The sequence below is a fragment of the Rosa rugosa genome, chromosome 5 (genome assembly GCF_958449725.1).
Source record: "Rosa rugosa chromosome 5, drRosRugo1.1, whole genome shotgun sequence".
In the NCBI taxonomy this organism is placed as follows: Eukaryota; Viridiplantae; Streptophyta; class Magnoliopsida; order Rosales; family Rosaceae; genus Rosa; species Rosa rugosa.
Genome location: NC_084824.1, coordinates 11,234,003 through 11,249,078, shown reverse-complemented (window position 1 = coordinate 11,249,078; position 15,076 = coordinate 11,234,003). Strand labels below are relative to the sequence as shown.

General features: G+C 39.8%; 1 protein-coding gene and 1 long non-coding RNA gene across 2 annotated transcripts; one reads left to right on the top strand and one right to left on the bottom strand.

Moving 5' to 3' along the window:
- Window positions 1–2,039: 2,039 nt before the first annotated feature.
- Window positions 2,040–3,861, bottom strand: LOC133709054 (uncharacterized). Its single transcript, XR_009846140.1, has 3 exons — window positions 3,730–3,861; window positions 3,247–3,307; window positions 2,040–2,203 (listed from the first exon to the last, which is right to left on the bottom strand). It is a non-coding gene; the product is annotated as an uncharacterized LOC133709054 (long non-coding RNA).
- Window positions 3,862–12,736: 8,875 nt separating this feature from the next.
- On the top strand, window positions 12,737–13,829 carry LOC133709534 (uncharacterized). The gene has a single exon (XM_062135311.1). The coding sequence runs from the start codon at window positions 12,859–12,861 to the stop codon at window positions 13,648–13,650; it is 792 nt and encodes a 263-aa protein (XP_061991295.1). The 5' UTR covers window positions 12,737–12,858; the 3' UTR covers window positions 13,651–13,829.
- The last annotated feature ends 1,247 nt before the right edge of the window (window positions 13,830–15,076 follow it).

The following is a 15,076-nucleotide window of genomic DNA, read 5'->3' as shown; positions in this document are numbered from 1 at the left end:
GAAGTGGAAGGCCTTCAAACAGTCAGCCCAATTTTATACAGAAGCAAAACTGGAAAACTGGACCTGTAAGGAGTCCAGCAACGATTTCGGCCCAATGGCATGGAAATAAATTCTGAAAATTTGACACAATGATCTACACTCATGGTGGATCATTTCATATGAAGAAGTCACGGGCAAAATCTGAAGTCTTGGTGGAGAATTAATTGAAGGAAAAATGAGTAGAAAGTGACTCAAACCTAACAAATTCCATTAGTGTTTAAATGGTTAAACCTAACCCATCATAATTTTTTTAAAGCCAAATAGTTTTGCTTGGTAGCCTATAAATAGAGGCTACAACAAATAAGAAAATGACCAATTCCTTCATCCATTACATCTTCTTTCTCTCTTCATCTCCTTCACAAAACCTCCATCTCCACCTCCCAAAATCCAAACTCATACTATCCATACTACTCTATCTCCTCCATCACCACCACCATTTCTTATCCTCTACCTCCATTAACACCATCACTACTACATCATTTCTCCACTCTCTTTTCTATCATCATTTTCTCCATCTAGTCCACCTATTCACACAATATATACTACAAGCTCACTATCTTTTATCATCAAATCTTCAAGAGCAAGAAGGAGAGGGAATCACCACCACCACCATCACCACCAAGACGTGAGCTTGGGGACCATCCGACACACCACTAAGCCAACTCTATCCATTTTACTCTAGATTATATTTTGGTGTTTAATTTGATTATGAAGTTAGTATATGTAATTATGAGTGAGTAGTACTTTGTTGGGGCTAGGGTTGAAAGCCCTAGCCAATCTTGTATGAATTGATGTTTTAATTTGCATTTGATGTTATTTATGATTTTCATCTTCATATGCTAATTCAAGAAGTGAATGCATTCATTCAAACTTAACTATTTTGAATGTGTTGTGTTTGTCATCTCATGAAAAAATGTTTAGGGAGTAGTTAACCTTGAACATTAATAGCATGATAACATCCTCTATGTGCATGTGAAGGTTGTGAGTTAAAATCACCTAGATCTAGGATTGGTTTGCTTGCATGATTATCTAAACTCAAAGTTTTATGCATCTAGGAACAATGAATTGAGACTTAACCGGTAATAGGAATTGTTCTTAGGTAGTTAATTCTAGACTTATCCGGTTGGAATTAATAACATTAAAGGAGTTTAAGCATTTGTAGTCTTATCCGGATGCAAAGAGGGTAATTGGGAAATTAGAATAGCATCACTTGTATTTGAACTTCAATATTTGCAAGGGAGGTTAGTGGTAGACAATCCAACCCCTAACTTCATCCATTATTTTAGTTTAGAGTAAATTAGTTTACATTTGAGCTAATTGTTTTCAATTCAAAACTATCTTCAAAAACCAAAAACAATTTCACTATCACCACAATGCACATACTCACCATAAGCCTAGATTTCCTTGTAAATTTAGGTTTGTGATTGTACATTTGTATATTCTAGCTCTCCTTAGGTTCACACCCTAGCTAGTGAAAGGAATCCAATCCTCGTGGGTTCGACAACCTTTCTTAAATCCCTATACTATTACTTGTACCCCTTATACTTGAGGGTGGCTATTTGGCTAACACATGCCCCAACAAAATTGTTGGCATCGAGGAAAAGACAACCACCACATTTTCCTCGAATCACATTTCGTAGCACAACTCGAAACTCTAGAGTAGTTTTACTCTACCATCAACAGAGATAGGCGCAAAACAATTAACCAAACGAATAAGCAAAGAAAACCCTAAGAGGTCGGCGTACAAGAGGCATAGCACCAGAAGAAAACCAACTAGCTTTGTACCTTACACACTTGATGAATACCACAGCACCGAAGAGTACACGATGGGGAACCGCTGCAGTCGGGCCATCACTCGAGAGGTACTGGGCAACACCAAGCATATAAGGTAACAGAATAGAAACGAGTCTACAGAACCTAACAACCTAATGCTCTGATACCAAATTGACAAGACCCGCCCCGAATTTCACCCTGAAATCCGAGGTGGCCCTGCGGGGCCCACCTTAGAGATAACTCTACCGAGAACTGGTCGAGTCGCCCCTAAAGTGGACTACCCAAAATAGTAACCCACAATAGATCAGAGCCAAACAAAGAAGTGCGGAAGCTATTCGTCAACTATGCCTCGATCCATGTACGCCCGACCTCAACTAATAGCGCCTGCAAACTGGGCATTAGAAACCGAAAGGCCCAGGGGAAAGTAGACGAAAAACGTTAGCGTGAGTGGACAAAAATAAACAATTTAAAATAAGAAGGATTTCATACTTTCCCACATTTATTTCATTAAAAACCTCGATGCATGCACAAATGGTAAAACACATTTAGCTTTAAATCCAAGGATTTCAAAACAGTAAACCGACTAGCCTCGCTAGTCAAAACATTCGAAAATAATATATCGTAAAACTGAAATCTCGTTTCTCAAGAAGATAAGACCAGCCCCGCTGGCTACATTGAAAATCGGACTAGCCCCGCTAGTCAAGCAACGATAAGATATGGGGAAGAAGTTTCACCATACGAAAGAAGGGAGCCTCCCAGGCTCGGGTCGGAGTGTCCCACACTCTGGAGCATCCCATGCTCTGCTCTTACTCACCCACAAACACATAGTAAGCAGGGAGGAGTACTAATAGGCTAGCTAGCAATAAATATGACAACCCAGGTATGGCGGGTAAAAACCATTCAAATCCAGTAAATCTATAAGGCTTCCCCATAAGTCCCGCGAATAAAAACACACGAGTACGATTCCCAACCGTACCCGGAAATTCTCGTAAAAAGTCACATAAATCAACAGCGTGTCCCACACGCTCAAAGAATAATTAGATCAATTATAAATCGCAGTTCCGAAACAAAACCGAATCCAGAATCATCAATGAGGCATTCCCAATGCCAAAACCGTAAATCGATAAATAAACAAGAAATATAATTCCATCGAAATCTCATTTCGAAAAATATTCCAGAAATCTCAATATCGACGAATAAAATATATTAATAAATTCCGGAAATCACCTCGGAAAATAATTCGTCGAAAATCACTTAAATCACAAGTCCAAATCCGAGCGAATAAAACTCACGTTCCAAAAATCATGATGGAAAATCCAAGCAATATTCCAAAACCGAAATCATATCCGAAACTAAAATAATATGATAATTAATAAAACATTAATTCGAAAAATAAATGCATGCATCAATATTCAAAAACAAACGTCCACTCACAGTACTAGTTGGCGACCACGCAAACGAGTCCCTTCATCTAGCCGTAGCTCGCAACATTGCCCTGTACACAATTGTATTTCCGTAAACGGCAATCCGATAAAATAAATACGAACCTAAACGAAACCCGAAAATCTCTATCTCCGATACTTCTCAAATTCCACCCAAATCTCTTCCACAACACCAATTCCTCAATCTACATATTCCACAATGAAAACGAGGGAAATCCAACGGCCGGATTTCCCATAATTCCATCACAAAACTTCAAACTTCGGAAATTCACAAACAATTCCAAACTCCTCCAAAATTCACCAAACTTCACATACAAGCTCTATGATAATTATAGAATTTAACTAGCCATAAAATGAAATTAAAAAGCTACCCTAGCCGCCGCTACCGCCGCCACCAAACTTTGGCAGCAGCACCTACTCAACGGACCCAATGATTCTTTCAACTGTGACCAAGTCAGAAAATGAGCGGAAGTACCTCAACAATTAAGGAGAAGCTTGAACTCAAACTGTGAATAGTGACCGTAATCTTCCAATCGTCGATTCTTCCTCTACACTGCAAATCATGGCTCAAGGCTAGGGGGAAAATGATTCTTGGCAAAAACCGAACCTTCGACACCGATTTGGTGGCCGGAGACGGCCGGAATCGCCGGAAATCAACGAAACTCCAAATTGCTACAGTGAACTTCACGGCTCAAATCTAAGCTCCTCGGGCCGACCCACCGCAAAACACCACCACAGGCGCCTAGAGGGAGCGGAGACGAGTCCGCCGGTACCCGCCATGCACCGCCAGGTGGCTGGAAAAGGAAAGTGGCCGAAGTTGCAGAGCGACGAGGAGAGAGAGAAAAACGCGGGGAGGAGGAGAGAGGGAGAGAAAAGAAAAATTACCGGCCTCCACAGTAACTTTTCAAATTTATACTATCTACCATGAACAGTAACTTTACCCTTTTCGCTTACAACTTTCGCATACGAACTCCGATTTTTACGTACCACATATTCACGCGCTCGGTTTAACGTCCTCTACAACTTCCATGCAGAACATTTTCTCAAATTTTGACCCGAACAAAAAGTCAATTTTTAGGGCCACTAAAAGTACTAAAACGACAGTAAAAGTGAAAGTAAAGGTCGTTTACCGTCCAAATGACTAGTAAACCGGTAAATTCAGGTTAGGGACGTTACAATCTCCCCTCCTTATAAAATTTCGCCCTCGAAATTAACACGGACAAGTAGTAACTACACACGTCCCCAAATGTCACTTACATAGTCGATCACGTCAGGTAACACATCTTCCGAGACTTGTTTCAACGTCAGAACCAATATCTGACAGCTTAACCATTACCACCAGTAATAGCACCAAAATAGTAAGACCACTCAATTCCTCCAAAGCAATCCCTTACACGTATTAAACTCAAACAACAAACAATTTTCCCGGACTACAAAACACCATTCACCAAGTCTTCCATAAACGGTATCCATGATGGAGAACAAATTGCACTCGTCCAATATCTTGTATCAAACCACACAACACACGGATCTGAAAGTGGTCCCACCACGTAACAATCCAATTTCCTCGAATTAATCACCACTTGAATACTTCACCTTTATCAGTGACCAGAGTCACTAGGAAACACGGCATCTAGCCAGAAAAATCAGAATATTTATTCAATTTCCCTCTATAAATGGTTTCCAACACTGAGATTCCCCAGGAATCACCAAAAACTCCCAATAATATTTCAAATGCTACTTAACAACCGATCACATCACATGACACATCTACCGAAACTCGGTTCAAAATCAGAACCACAATTACTACTAGTCTCAATTCAACAATAATCCAGATTCTGAAACAATTTTATCATCCAGAGGCAGCCCAAAGCTATTGTCACTCGTCTCAGACACTCAAACAAAACCTCGAACTCCGATTTCCGCACCTTAATCCATGCTGTTGGATCATAATTCATATACATATTTGTCCCCTAAAACATGGAAATTACTTGTTCTAAAGTCCAAATTTAATGTTGACTAATCCAATTTCATTATTTCCCTAATCTTGTACTTTTGCTTAACCTTTGTGTTTATTTATATATATTTATTATGTTTTCCTTATCATGCTAGAAAATGATGGAGAAAAATGGAAATGCACTAAAAATGTCAACTTTACACATTTTCCTACTCCGGCTAGGAGAAACCAAGCCAAGCAAGGAAGAAGGAGCGACCACCTGACCAAATGAACTTCAAATGAGCTGAAACCTTCCAGATCCATTCTAGACATCCTAAGAAACATTTCTAATGAAGAGTGCAAGAGCCAAATAGAAGTGGAAGGCCTTCAAACAGTCAGCCCAATTTTATACAGAAGCAAAACTGGAAAACTGGACCTGTAAGGAGTCCAGCAACGATTTCGGCCCAATGGCATGGAAATAAATTCTGAAAATTTGACACAATGATCTACACTCATGGTGGATCATTTCATATGAAGAAGTCACGGGCAAAATCTGAAGTCTTGGTGGAGAATTAATTGAAGGAAAAATGAGTAGAAAGTGACTCAAACCTAACAAATTCCATTAGTGTTTAAATGGTTAAACCTAACCCATCATAATTTTTTTAAAGCCAAATAGTTTTGCTTGGTAGCCTATAAATAGAGGCTACAACAAATAAGAAAATGACCAATTCCTTCATCCATTACATCTTCTTTCTCTCTTCATCTCCTTCACAAAACCTCCATCTCCACCTCCCAAAATCCAAACTCATACTATCCATACTACTCTATCTCCTCCATCACCACCACCATTTCTTATCCTCTACCTCCATTAACACCATCACTACTACATCATTTCTCCACTCTCTTTTCTATCATCATTTTCTCCATCTAGTCCACCTATTCACACAATATATACTACAAGCTCACTATCTTTTATCATCAAATCTTCAAGAGCAAGAAGGAGAGGGAATCACCACCACCACCATCACCACCAAGACGTGAGCTTGGGGACCATCCGACACACCACTAAGCCAACTCTATCCATTTTACTCTAGATTATATTTTGGTGTTTAATTTGATTATGAAGTTAGTATATGTAATTATGAGTGAGTAGTACTTTGTTGGGGCTAGGGTTGAAAGCCCTAGCCAATCTTGTATGAATTGATGTTTTAATTTGCATTTGATGTTATTTATGATTTTCATCTTCATATGCTAATTCAAGAAGTGAATGCATTCATTCAAACTTAACTATTTTGAATGTGTTGTGTTTGTCATCTCATGAAAAAATGTTTAGGGAGTAGTTAACCTTGAACATTAATAGCATGATAACATCCTCTATGTGCATGTGAAGGTTGTGAGTTAAAATCACCTAGATCTAGGATTGGTTTGCTTGCATGATTATCTAAACTCAAAGTTTTATGCATCTAGGAACAATGAATTGAGACTTAACCGGTAATAGGAATTGTTCTTAGGTAGTTAATTCTAGACTTATCCGGTTGGAATTAATAACATTAAAGGAGTTTAAGCATTTGTAGTCTTATCCGGATGCAAAGAGGGTAATTGGGAAATTAGAATAGCATCACTTGTATTTGAACTTCAATATTTGCAAGGGAGGTTAGTGGTAGACAATCCAACCCCTAACTTCATCCATTATTTTAGTTTAGAGTAAATTAGTTTACATTTGAGCTAATTGTTTTCAATTCAAAACTATCTTCAAAAACCAAAAACAATTTCACTATCACCACAATGCACATACTCACCATAAGCCTAGATTTCCTTGTAAATTTAGGTTTGTGATTGTACATTTGTATATTCTAGCTCTCCTTAGGTTCACACCCTAGCTAGTGAAAGGAATCCAATCCTCGTGGGTTCGACAACCTTTCTTAAATCCCTATACTATTACTTGTACCCCTTATACTTGAGGGTGGCTATTTGGCTAACACATGCCCCAACAAAATTGTTGGCATCGAGGAAAAGACAACCACCACATTTTCCTCGAATCACATTTCGTAGCACAACTCGAAACTCTAGAGTAGTTTTACTCTACCATCAACAGAGATAGGCGCAAAACAATTAACCAAACGAATAAGCAAAGAAAACCCTAAGAGGTCGGCGTACAAGAGGCATAGCACCAGAAGAAAACCAACTAGCTTTGTACCTTACACACTTGATGAATACCACAGCACCGAAGAGTACACGATGGGGAACCGCTGCAGTCGGGCCATCACTCGAGAGGTACTGGGCAACACCAAGCATATAAGGTAACAGAATAGAAACGAGTCTACAGAACCTAACAACCTAATGCTCTGATACCAAATTGACAAGACCCGCCCCGAATTTCACCCTGAAATCCGAGGTGGCCCTGCGGGGCCCACCTTAGAGATAACTCTACCGAGAACTGGTCGAGTCGCCCCTAAAGTGGACTACCCAAAATAGTAACCCACAATAGATCAGAGCCAAACAAAGAAGTGCGGAAGCTATTCGTCAACTATGCCTCGATCCATGTACGCCCGACCTCAACTAATAGCGCCTGCAAACTGGGCATTAGAAACCGAAAGGCCCAGGGGAAAGTAGACGAAAAACGTTAGCGTGAGTGGACAAAAATAAACAATTTAAAATAAGAAGGATTTCATACTTTCCCACATTTATTTCATTAAAAACCTCGATGCATGCACAAATGGTAAAACACATTTAGCTTTAAATCCAAGGATTTCAAAACAGTAAACCGACTAGCCTCGCTAGTCAAAACATTCGAAAATAATATATCGTAAAACTGAAATCTCGTTTCTCAAGAAGATAAGACCAGCCCCGCTGGCTACATTGAAAATCGGACTAGCCCCGCTAGTCAAGCAACGATAAGATATGGGGAAGAAGTTTCACCATACGAAAGAAGGGAGCCTCCCAGGCTCGGGTCGGAGTGTCCCACACTCTGGAGCATCCCATGCTCTGCTCTTACTCACCCACAAACACATAGTAAGCAGGGAGGAGTACTAATAGGCTAGCTAGCAATAAATATGACAACCCAGGTATGGCGGGTAAAAACCATTCAAATCCAGTAAATCTATAAGGCTTCCCCATAAGTCCCGCGAATAAAAACACACGAGTACGATTCCCAACCGTACCCGGAAATTCTCGTAAAAAGTCACATAAATCAACAGCGTGTCCCACACGCTCAAAGAATAATTAGATCAATTATAAATCGCAGTTCCGAAACAAAACCGAATCCAGAATCATCAATGAGGCATTCCCAATGCCAAAACCGTAAATCGATAAATAAACAAGAAATATAATTCCATCGAAATCTCATTTCGAAAAATATTCCAGAAATCTCAATATCGACGAATAAAATATATTAATAAATTCCGGAAATCACCTCGGAAAATAATTCGTCGAAAATCACTTAAATCACAAGTCCAAATCCGAGCGAATAAAACTCACGTTCCAAAAATCATGATGGAAAATCCAAGCAATATTCCAAAACCGAAATCATATCCGAAACTAAAATAATATGATAATTAATAAAACATTAATTCGAAAAATAAATGCATGCATCAATATTCAAAAACAAACGTCCACTCACAGTACTAGTTGGCGACCACGCAAACGAGTCCCTTCATCTAGCCGTAGCTCGCAACATTGCCCTGTACACAATTGTATTTCCGTAAACGGCAATCCGATAAAATAAATACGAACCTAAACGAAACCCGAAAATCTCTATCTCCGATACTTCTCAAATTCCACCCAAATCTCTTCCACAACACCAATTCCTCAATCTACATATTCCACAATGAAAACGAGGGAAATCCAACGGCCGGATTTCCCATAATTCCATCACAAAACTTCAAACTTCGGAAATTCACAAACAATTCCAAACTCCTCCAAAATTCACCAAACTTCACATACAAGCTCTATGATAATTATAGAATTTAACTAGCCATAAAATGAAATTAAAAAGCTACCCTAGCCGCCGCTACCGCCGCCACCAAACTTTGGCAGCAGCACCTACTCAACGGACCCAATGATTCTTTCAACTGTGACCAAGTCAGAAAATGAGCGGAAGTACCTCAACAATTAAGGAGAAGCTTGAACTCAAACTGTGAATAGTGACCGTAATCTTCCAATCGTCGATTCTTTCTCTACACTGCAAATCATGGCTCAAGGCTAGGGGGAAAATGATTCTTGGCAAAAACCGAACCTTCGGCGCCGATTTGGTGGCCGGAGACGGCCGGAATCGCCGGAAATCAACGAAACTCCAAATTGCTACAGTGAAATTCACGGCTCAAATCTAAGCTCCTCGGGCCGAGCCACCGCAAAACACCACCACAGGCGCCTAGAGGGAGCGGAGACGAGTCCACCGGTACCCGCCATGCACCGCCAGGTGGCCGAAGTTGCAGAGCGACGAGGAGAGAGAGAAAAACGCGGGGAGGAGGAGAGAGGGAGAGAAAAGAAAAATTACCAGCCTCCACAGTAACTTTTCAAATTTATACTATCTACCATGAACAGTAACTTTACCCTTTTCGCTTATAACTTTCGCATACGAACTCCGATTTTTACGTACCACATATTCACGCGCTCGGTTTAACGTCCTCTACAACTTCCATGCAGAACATTTTCTCAAATTTTGACCCGAACAAAAAGTCAATTTTTAGGGCCACTAAAAGTACTAAAACGACAGTAAAAGTGAAAGTAAAGGTCGTTTACCGTCCAAATGACTAGTAAACAGGTAAATTCAGGTTCGGGACGTTACAAGCCTACCATTCCATTGCCGATGTTTTCAATCGTATCACTGCCCCTGCACGACGTTGTACATCTCCTGTCGCCGCCTTGCCCTCAGTCGACGCATGACGCCATAACGCCTCAGTCATCAAGCCGGCCCATACAAATCCAGCCAGATCTCCATGCCCGTACCTAGGAGACGTCCAGACTTCTTGGCGAATGCCCGGAGATTGGAGTTGCCCTTTCCTCGGTCTGATTTGCACACCCGGATCCCAAGTCTTCCAATTTTCGATCTCGAGCAGACCTGTCCGACCATTCTCCTTATTCACATGGAGTTCCCATGGACGAGGAGTTTGGCATGGTGGAGCGGTTGCTGGAAAACAGCGGCGTTGGAGTGCAGGTACGAGACTGCAAAGCGTGGAGAACCAGTCGCCACTTAGGGCGAGGACCAGAGGCGGTCGCCGGAATAAAGCACCATAGCCCTGGCGGCTAGGTTTTGGAGAGAGCCAGAACCCCATGTAACTAATAAAATTATCGTTAATAAAAGAGCCCCAAGGGGTTTCATCAAATGATATGAAGCATAATATGACATAAATATTCATAACTCATCATTCGTCAAACATTAGAAATCAAAATCATTTAAAATTATTGACAAATCAACGTCCACTATTATTACCATTTCAACGAACAGAATGTTGAAATGAATATCACCAACATTCTGGTTCATAACTCTTCAATTTATCCTTCTATCCCAATGATGATGGTACATACTGCATAGAATTCAGAGAATTTTGTATCGCAGTTTTCATTTATTTTTTCTCCCTAAAATAGTTAACCGTTGGATATATTCAATAAAATGAACGGATAAGATGGGGGGAGAATCCAACCCTAACCCACCTCACCTTAATTGACGCCTTCCCACAGTTCTTTTGGTCGGTTGACAACTTGTCCTTATCCTTACCAGCGGGGTGTTAAAATGACCACTTTGCCCACTAAAGTAGAAGCAGTATCAGGTGCTACTAGCTAGGTGACTCTGATTCAAATCAGACAGGGGCATCACAGTCACGATAAGGTAAATAAAACCAAGCTGTGTTGTGAACCACGCGCGGAGACATAGGGTGGAGACCAACCAAGCATGTAAATAGGTTAATGTTAATTAATCAATCGATAATGACACATGTTGAATTTCATTTGCACCTTTACAACTCATATTAACAATATTTCAATGTTTAAATGCACTCGAAGTCTTGAACATATTCTTTTATTCGTAAAAAACCTCTATCTGCTATTCTGCTTCTATGATTCGATCAAACACGTTAAACGCGTTTGTAATAGTATTTAAACATTGTAATAGTTGTTAACCAAAAAAAAAAAAAAAACATTGTAATAGTTATAGAAAAAAATATTTATTTAGTTCAATCTTAAACATCAAAAAAATTATAAATCATCTTATTCAAGAATTTTTTTTTATTTAGCTCGAATATGATATTTCTCATACATCAACTATATTTACTACTTTAATGACTCATTTTACCACTTGAGGACTCATGTGGTAATTAAGAAAATTTACCACTTTAAGGACTCATGTTATTATTTTGAGAACTAATATTACTATTTTGAAGACTCATTTTACACTTTAAGCTAATTGTATGCATGTCATATGATAATATATTGTAAAATTTTCCAAAGGTTTTAAACCATTTTCTTAATGTTCCGTTACTGTCACGTTAGTTTGTTAACTTAATTATGTTTTGGGTCAATATTTTTGACTACTTTACTGTGAAATCAGTGATTGCTGCTAACAAAAGACAAAAAAAAAATGCTATAGACAAACTTGGTTGCTATACTTGATAAAGAAAGTTTGCCACTTAGGAATGAGCGGCTTGTTTGCTAAATTTGTTGATATTCATCACACATACACATCAGTCATTAATGACCATTCTTAATTTCTAGGTTAGGCAAAGAAATGACCATTATTCCCTTTAAAACAAAAAATGACCATCCTTTATTTCTAGGTTAGGAAACCCTATTTGAGAGTGATTTCTAAAAAATGACCGGTCACTATCCTTGATTTGACACAAATAAACTCTAATAATAGGCTAGGGTTTGGAACTACATCTATAATTAAAGTTATATAATTACTTATGGTTTAATTATAAACCCATTTATATAGTAATACCCATGAATCCCTACCAATAATGTCAGGTCAAGTAGATTTTTAAGCATGGTTTGATTAATTTAATTTAACAGAGTTAGAGCAACTCTAACAACTTCTCTATAATTTTTGTATTATAGGGCATCAAAAATTAAGGCTTTAGTCTCTTTTTCTTCTCAAACTCCAACAAATTCCTTATTTTACAACAATCCCTAAAATTTCTATAATTCTTTCTTCAAATTTTAGAGGTCGCTTGAGCGCCACCACACGGGGTCATTTTCAGGTTGTTGTAGTTTTCGTTATGAGTTGTTTGATCTTTGTTTTTTTTGATAGATTCTGGGTTGTTCTTCAATTAAGATAAAACATTAACGAAGTTGGTGAACATGTGTTGCAATGTGAGAGCAGTGAAAGAATTAGGACAGGTGATTTCCTCCCGTTGTCTACTCCCAGCCGTACCTGAAAGGGCTTATCTGTAATTTATTCGAATAATAAAACAACGCGCTCCAGCGCGCGTGTAAATGCTCTGGTTAACCTGAAAAATAAGGACTCTGCTTTGACAGGACAGTACGTCTCCTCTTCTTTTGTCTTTTTTTTTTTTTTTTTTTATTGTTTCCGAAGCAACAAAAATAAAAACCCTATCACTGTTCACCACTCGCCTCTCTTCCCAAAACCCACAATTTCACCACAGAAAAAAGTGTGAGTCTTTCCAATCCTCTCAGAGCTTAGAGCAGCAGCGAGCAAACCGCCACTCTCAGCCCATGAAGATAAAGAACAAAGGCAAAGTCCACCCATCTCCTTCCTCCTCCTCATCTTCTTCCGATGGAGTTGTTCTCTCCGTGCTCCAGCTACTCCCAGCTGCTATTCTAGCTCTGGCCACGGTTCTCTCCCTCGAGGACCGCGAGGTCTTGGCTTACATGATAACCCGTTCCATGAAAACCACACCCTCTTTTTCTTTCTCAAACACCACCACCCAAGATTCCAAGAAGAAATCTATGAGGAAATCTAGTAGTAAAGCCGGCAGGACTCAGAGCCAGAGCAACAACCACCAGCCGCCGATGTTCGATTGCGAGTGCTTCGACTGCTACAGAAGCTACTGGTTTAAGTGGGACTCCTCCCCCAACCGCGAGCTCATCCACCAGGCCATTGAGGCTTTCGAGGACCACCTGGCCCACGGCGAGAAGCCCAAGAAGAACGCCGGCAGGGGGAAGCGAAGAGACAAGATGGGCCGCCGCGAGGCCCAAAAATCTGCCGACAATTCCTCCAAAGATGAAGTCTTTGTGGCGGAGGAGAATGTAGTGATCAGCTCAGTTGCCGAGGTGGTGTTGCCTCTGTGCGACGTCGTTTCGGTGGGGCCCCCGGAGAAAGTTGAGGAGTTGGAAGTGGAAGAGCAAGCTGTGGAGGTTAAGACGGAGACGACGGCGGACGACGTGGCGTTGGTTGTACGCGCCGCGGCGGTGAGCAACCACAAGGGCCTGGCCAGGAAAGTACTTCCGGACGTGTTGGGGCTATTCAATTCTCGTTTGTGGAATCTTTGGAGTCCGAATGCGTAGGAAAAAAAAAAAAAAAGTATTTGGAAAAAGGAAAATGGGAATTTCTTTTTTAACTTTTCGAGCCTCAAAAAAAGAGGGAGGAAGTATTATAATTTTGGTGGTAGGTTAAGTTTTGTGCTCGAAATATAGGTATTGTCAATTTCTCCCTCACTCCCACTCAATGAAAATGTTTATTATTATTTCTGTTCTAAATTAGTGGTAATTTTTGTGAAATTATGAGGTGGGCCAATCGTTTTTAGAGATGATTAAAAAAGGTTTGAGTATAATAATTAAGGGAAATGCGGGGCAAAGTGATTTTGGTTTCAATTATTTATTGGGTTTTTTATTTTATAAATTGTCAAAGGATGCGATTTTCTATGCCTTTTTCTTTTGATTCCTTTTGGCTGGAATCGTTTCATGTAATAATTCCACTTCCAATTTATATCTTCCCAATGCCGCCTAGTCTATTTTGGGTTAGGTACCCTATGTTTATCTGACACCTTAACCCTTGCAAACTCATGAAAGCCCGGAACTACCCTTCCTTTCCCACCAGCAAGCACCTCACATATTCATGGCTGAAAGTGATTTTTCAAAACTGTACCCTATTTTAGTTCATGAAATTGGAGGTGTCAACAAAAAAAAAACTCGTTGAATGGTAGGCAACGTAAATAAGTTGTGATCTGAATTCTGGTACCATTTATGCATGAAATTATGCTAGCAACACGACTTAGATTTTGGGCCGCTTTCTATACCCAAAAAGACGAAGGCAACAATTAAATGGCTAGAGGTTGAATTGTCTGGTAGCATTTTGTTAGTTTTGTGAGAGACAAAGGATGGGTTTGATGAGGATCATATACAGATAAATGGGGAGGGTCCTATGACATACAAAAACAACTAGATCCGGCCATAATTCAGTCATTCACAAGGGAGGTGATGACACTTGACTGGACTGGACCACAAAGAGTAATAGTTGGTGTAGCTTTTAATCACATCACCCTTGTACTGGAATTGATGCATTGCTATCCAAATTCAACGATGCTAACAGGGCTAGTGGCCGTAGATATGGGTGTAGGTAACACAAGGCATTTGGAGCTATGTGACTGATTGTGAGACCCAAAATGTGAAACTAAAAACAAAACTAGAGAGCTGGAAATGTATGATTGTCCAAAGAGACTCCGTTACCAAATCTCTTTCTCTCGGAGCTTGATGAGACCCTGAGACTACTATAAGGGGTGGTAGCAGTAAATAGTAGTACTATAAGGGCATGTGGTTGATCTAATATAAGAGTTCTGTCATAGTTCGCAAATTTTTTAACCTCAGGAAGTGGACTTGCGGTTTGGACTGTGCCAAATTTGGACTTTGAGGAGCTTATTGTGCGAGATTTTGACTTCAAAAATGTGTTTAAAAAAAGAAGAGAAAAAGAAAATATATATATATATATATATAG

Bases quoted from the DNA above. Each gene is read 5' to 3' on its own strand.
- LOC133709534 (XM_062135311.1), top strand. From the start codon at position 12,859: ATGAAGATAAAGAACAAAGGCAAAGTCCACCCATCTCCTTCCTCCTCC.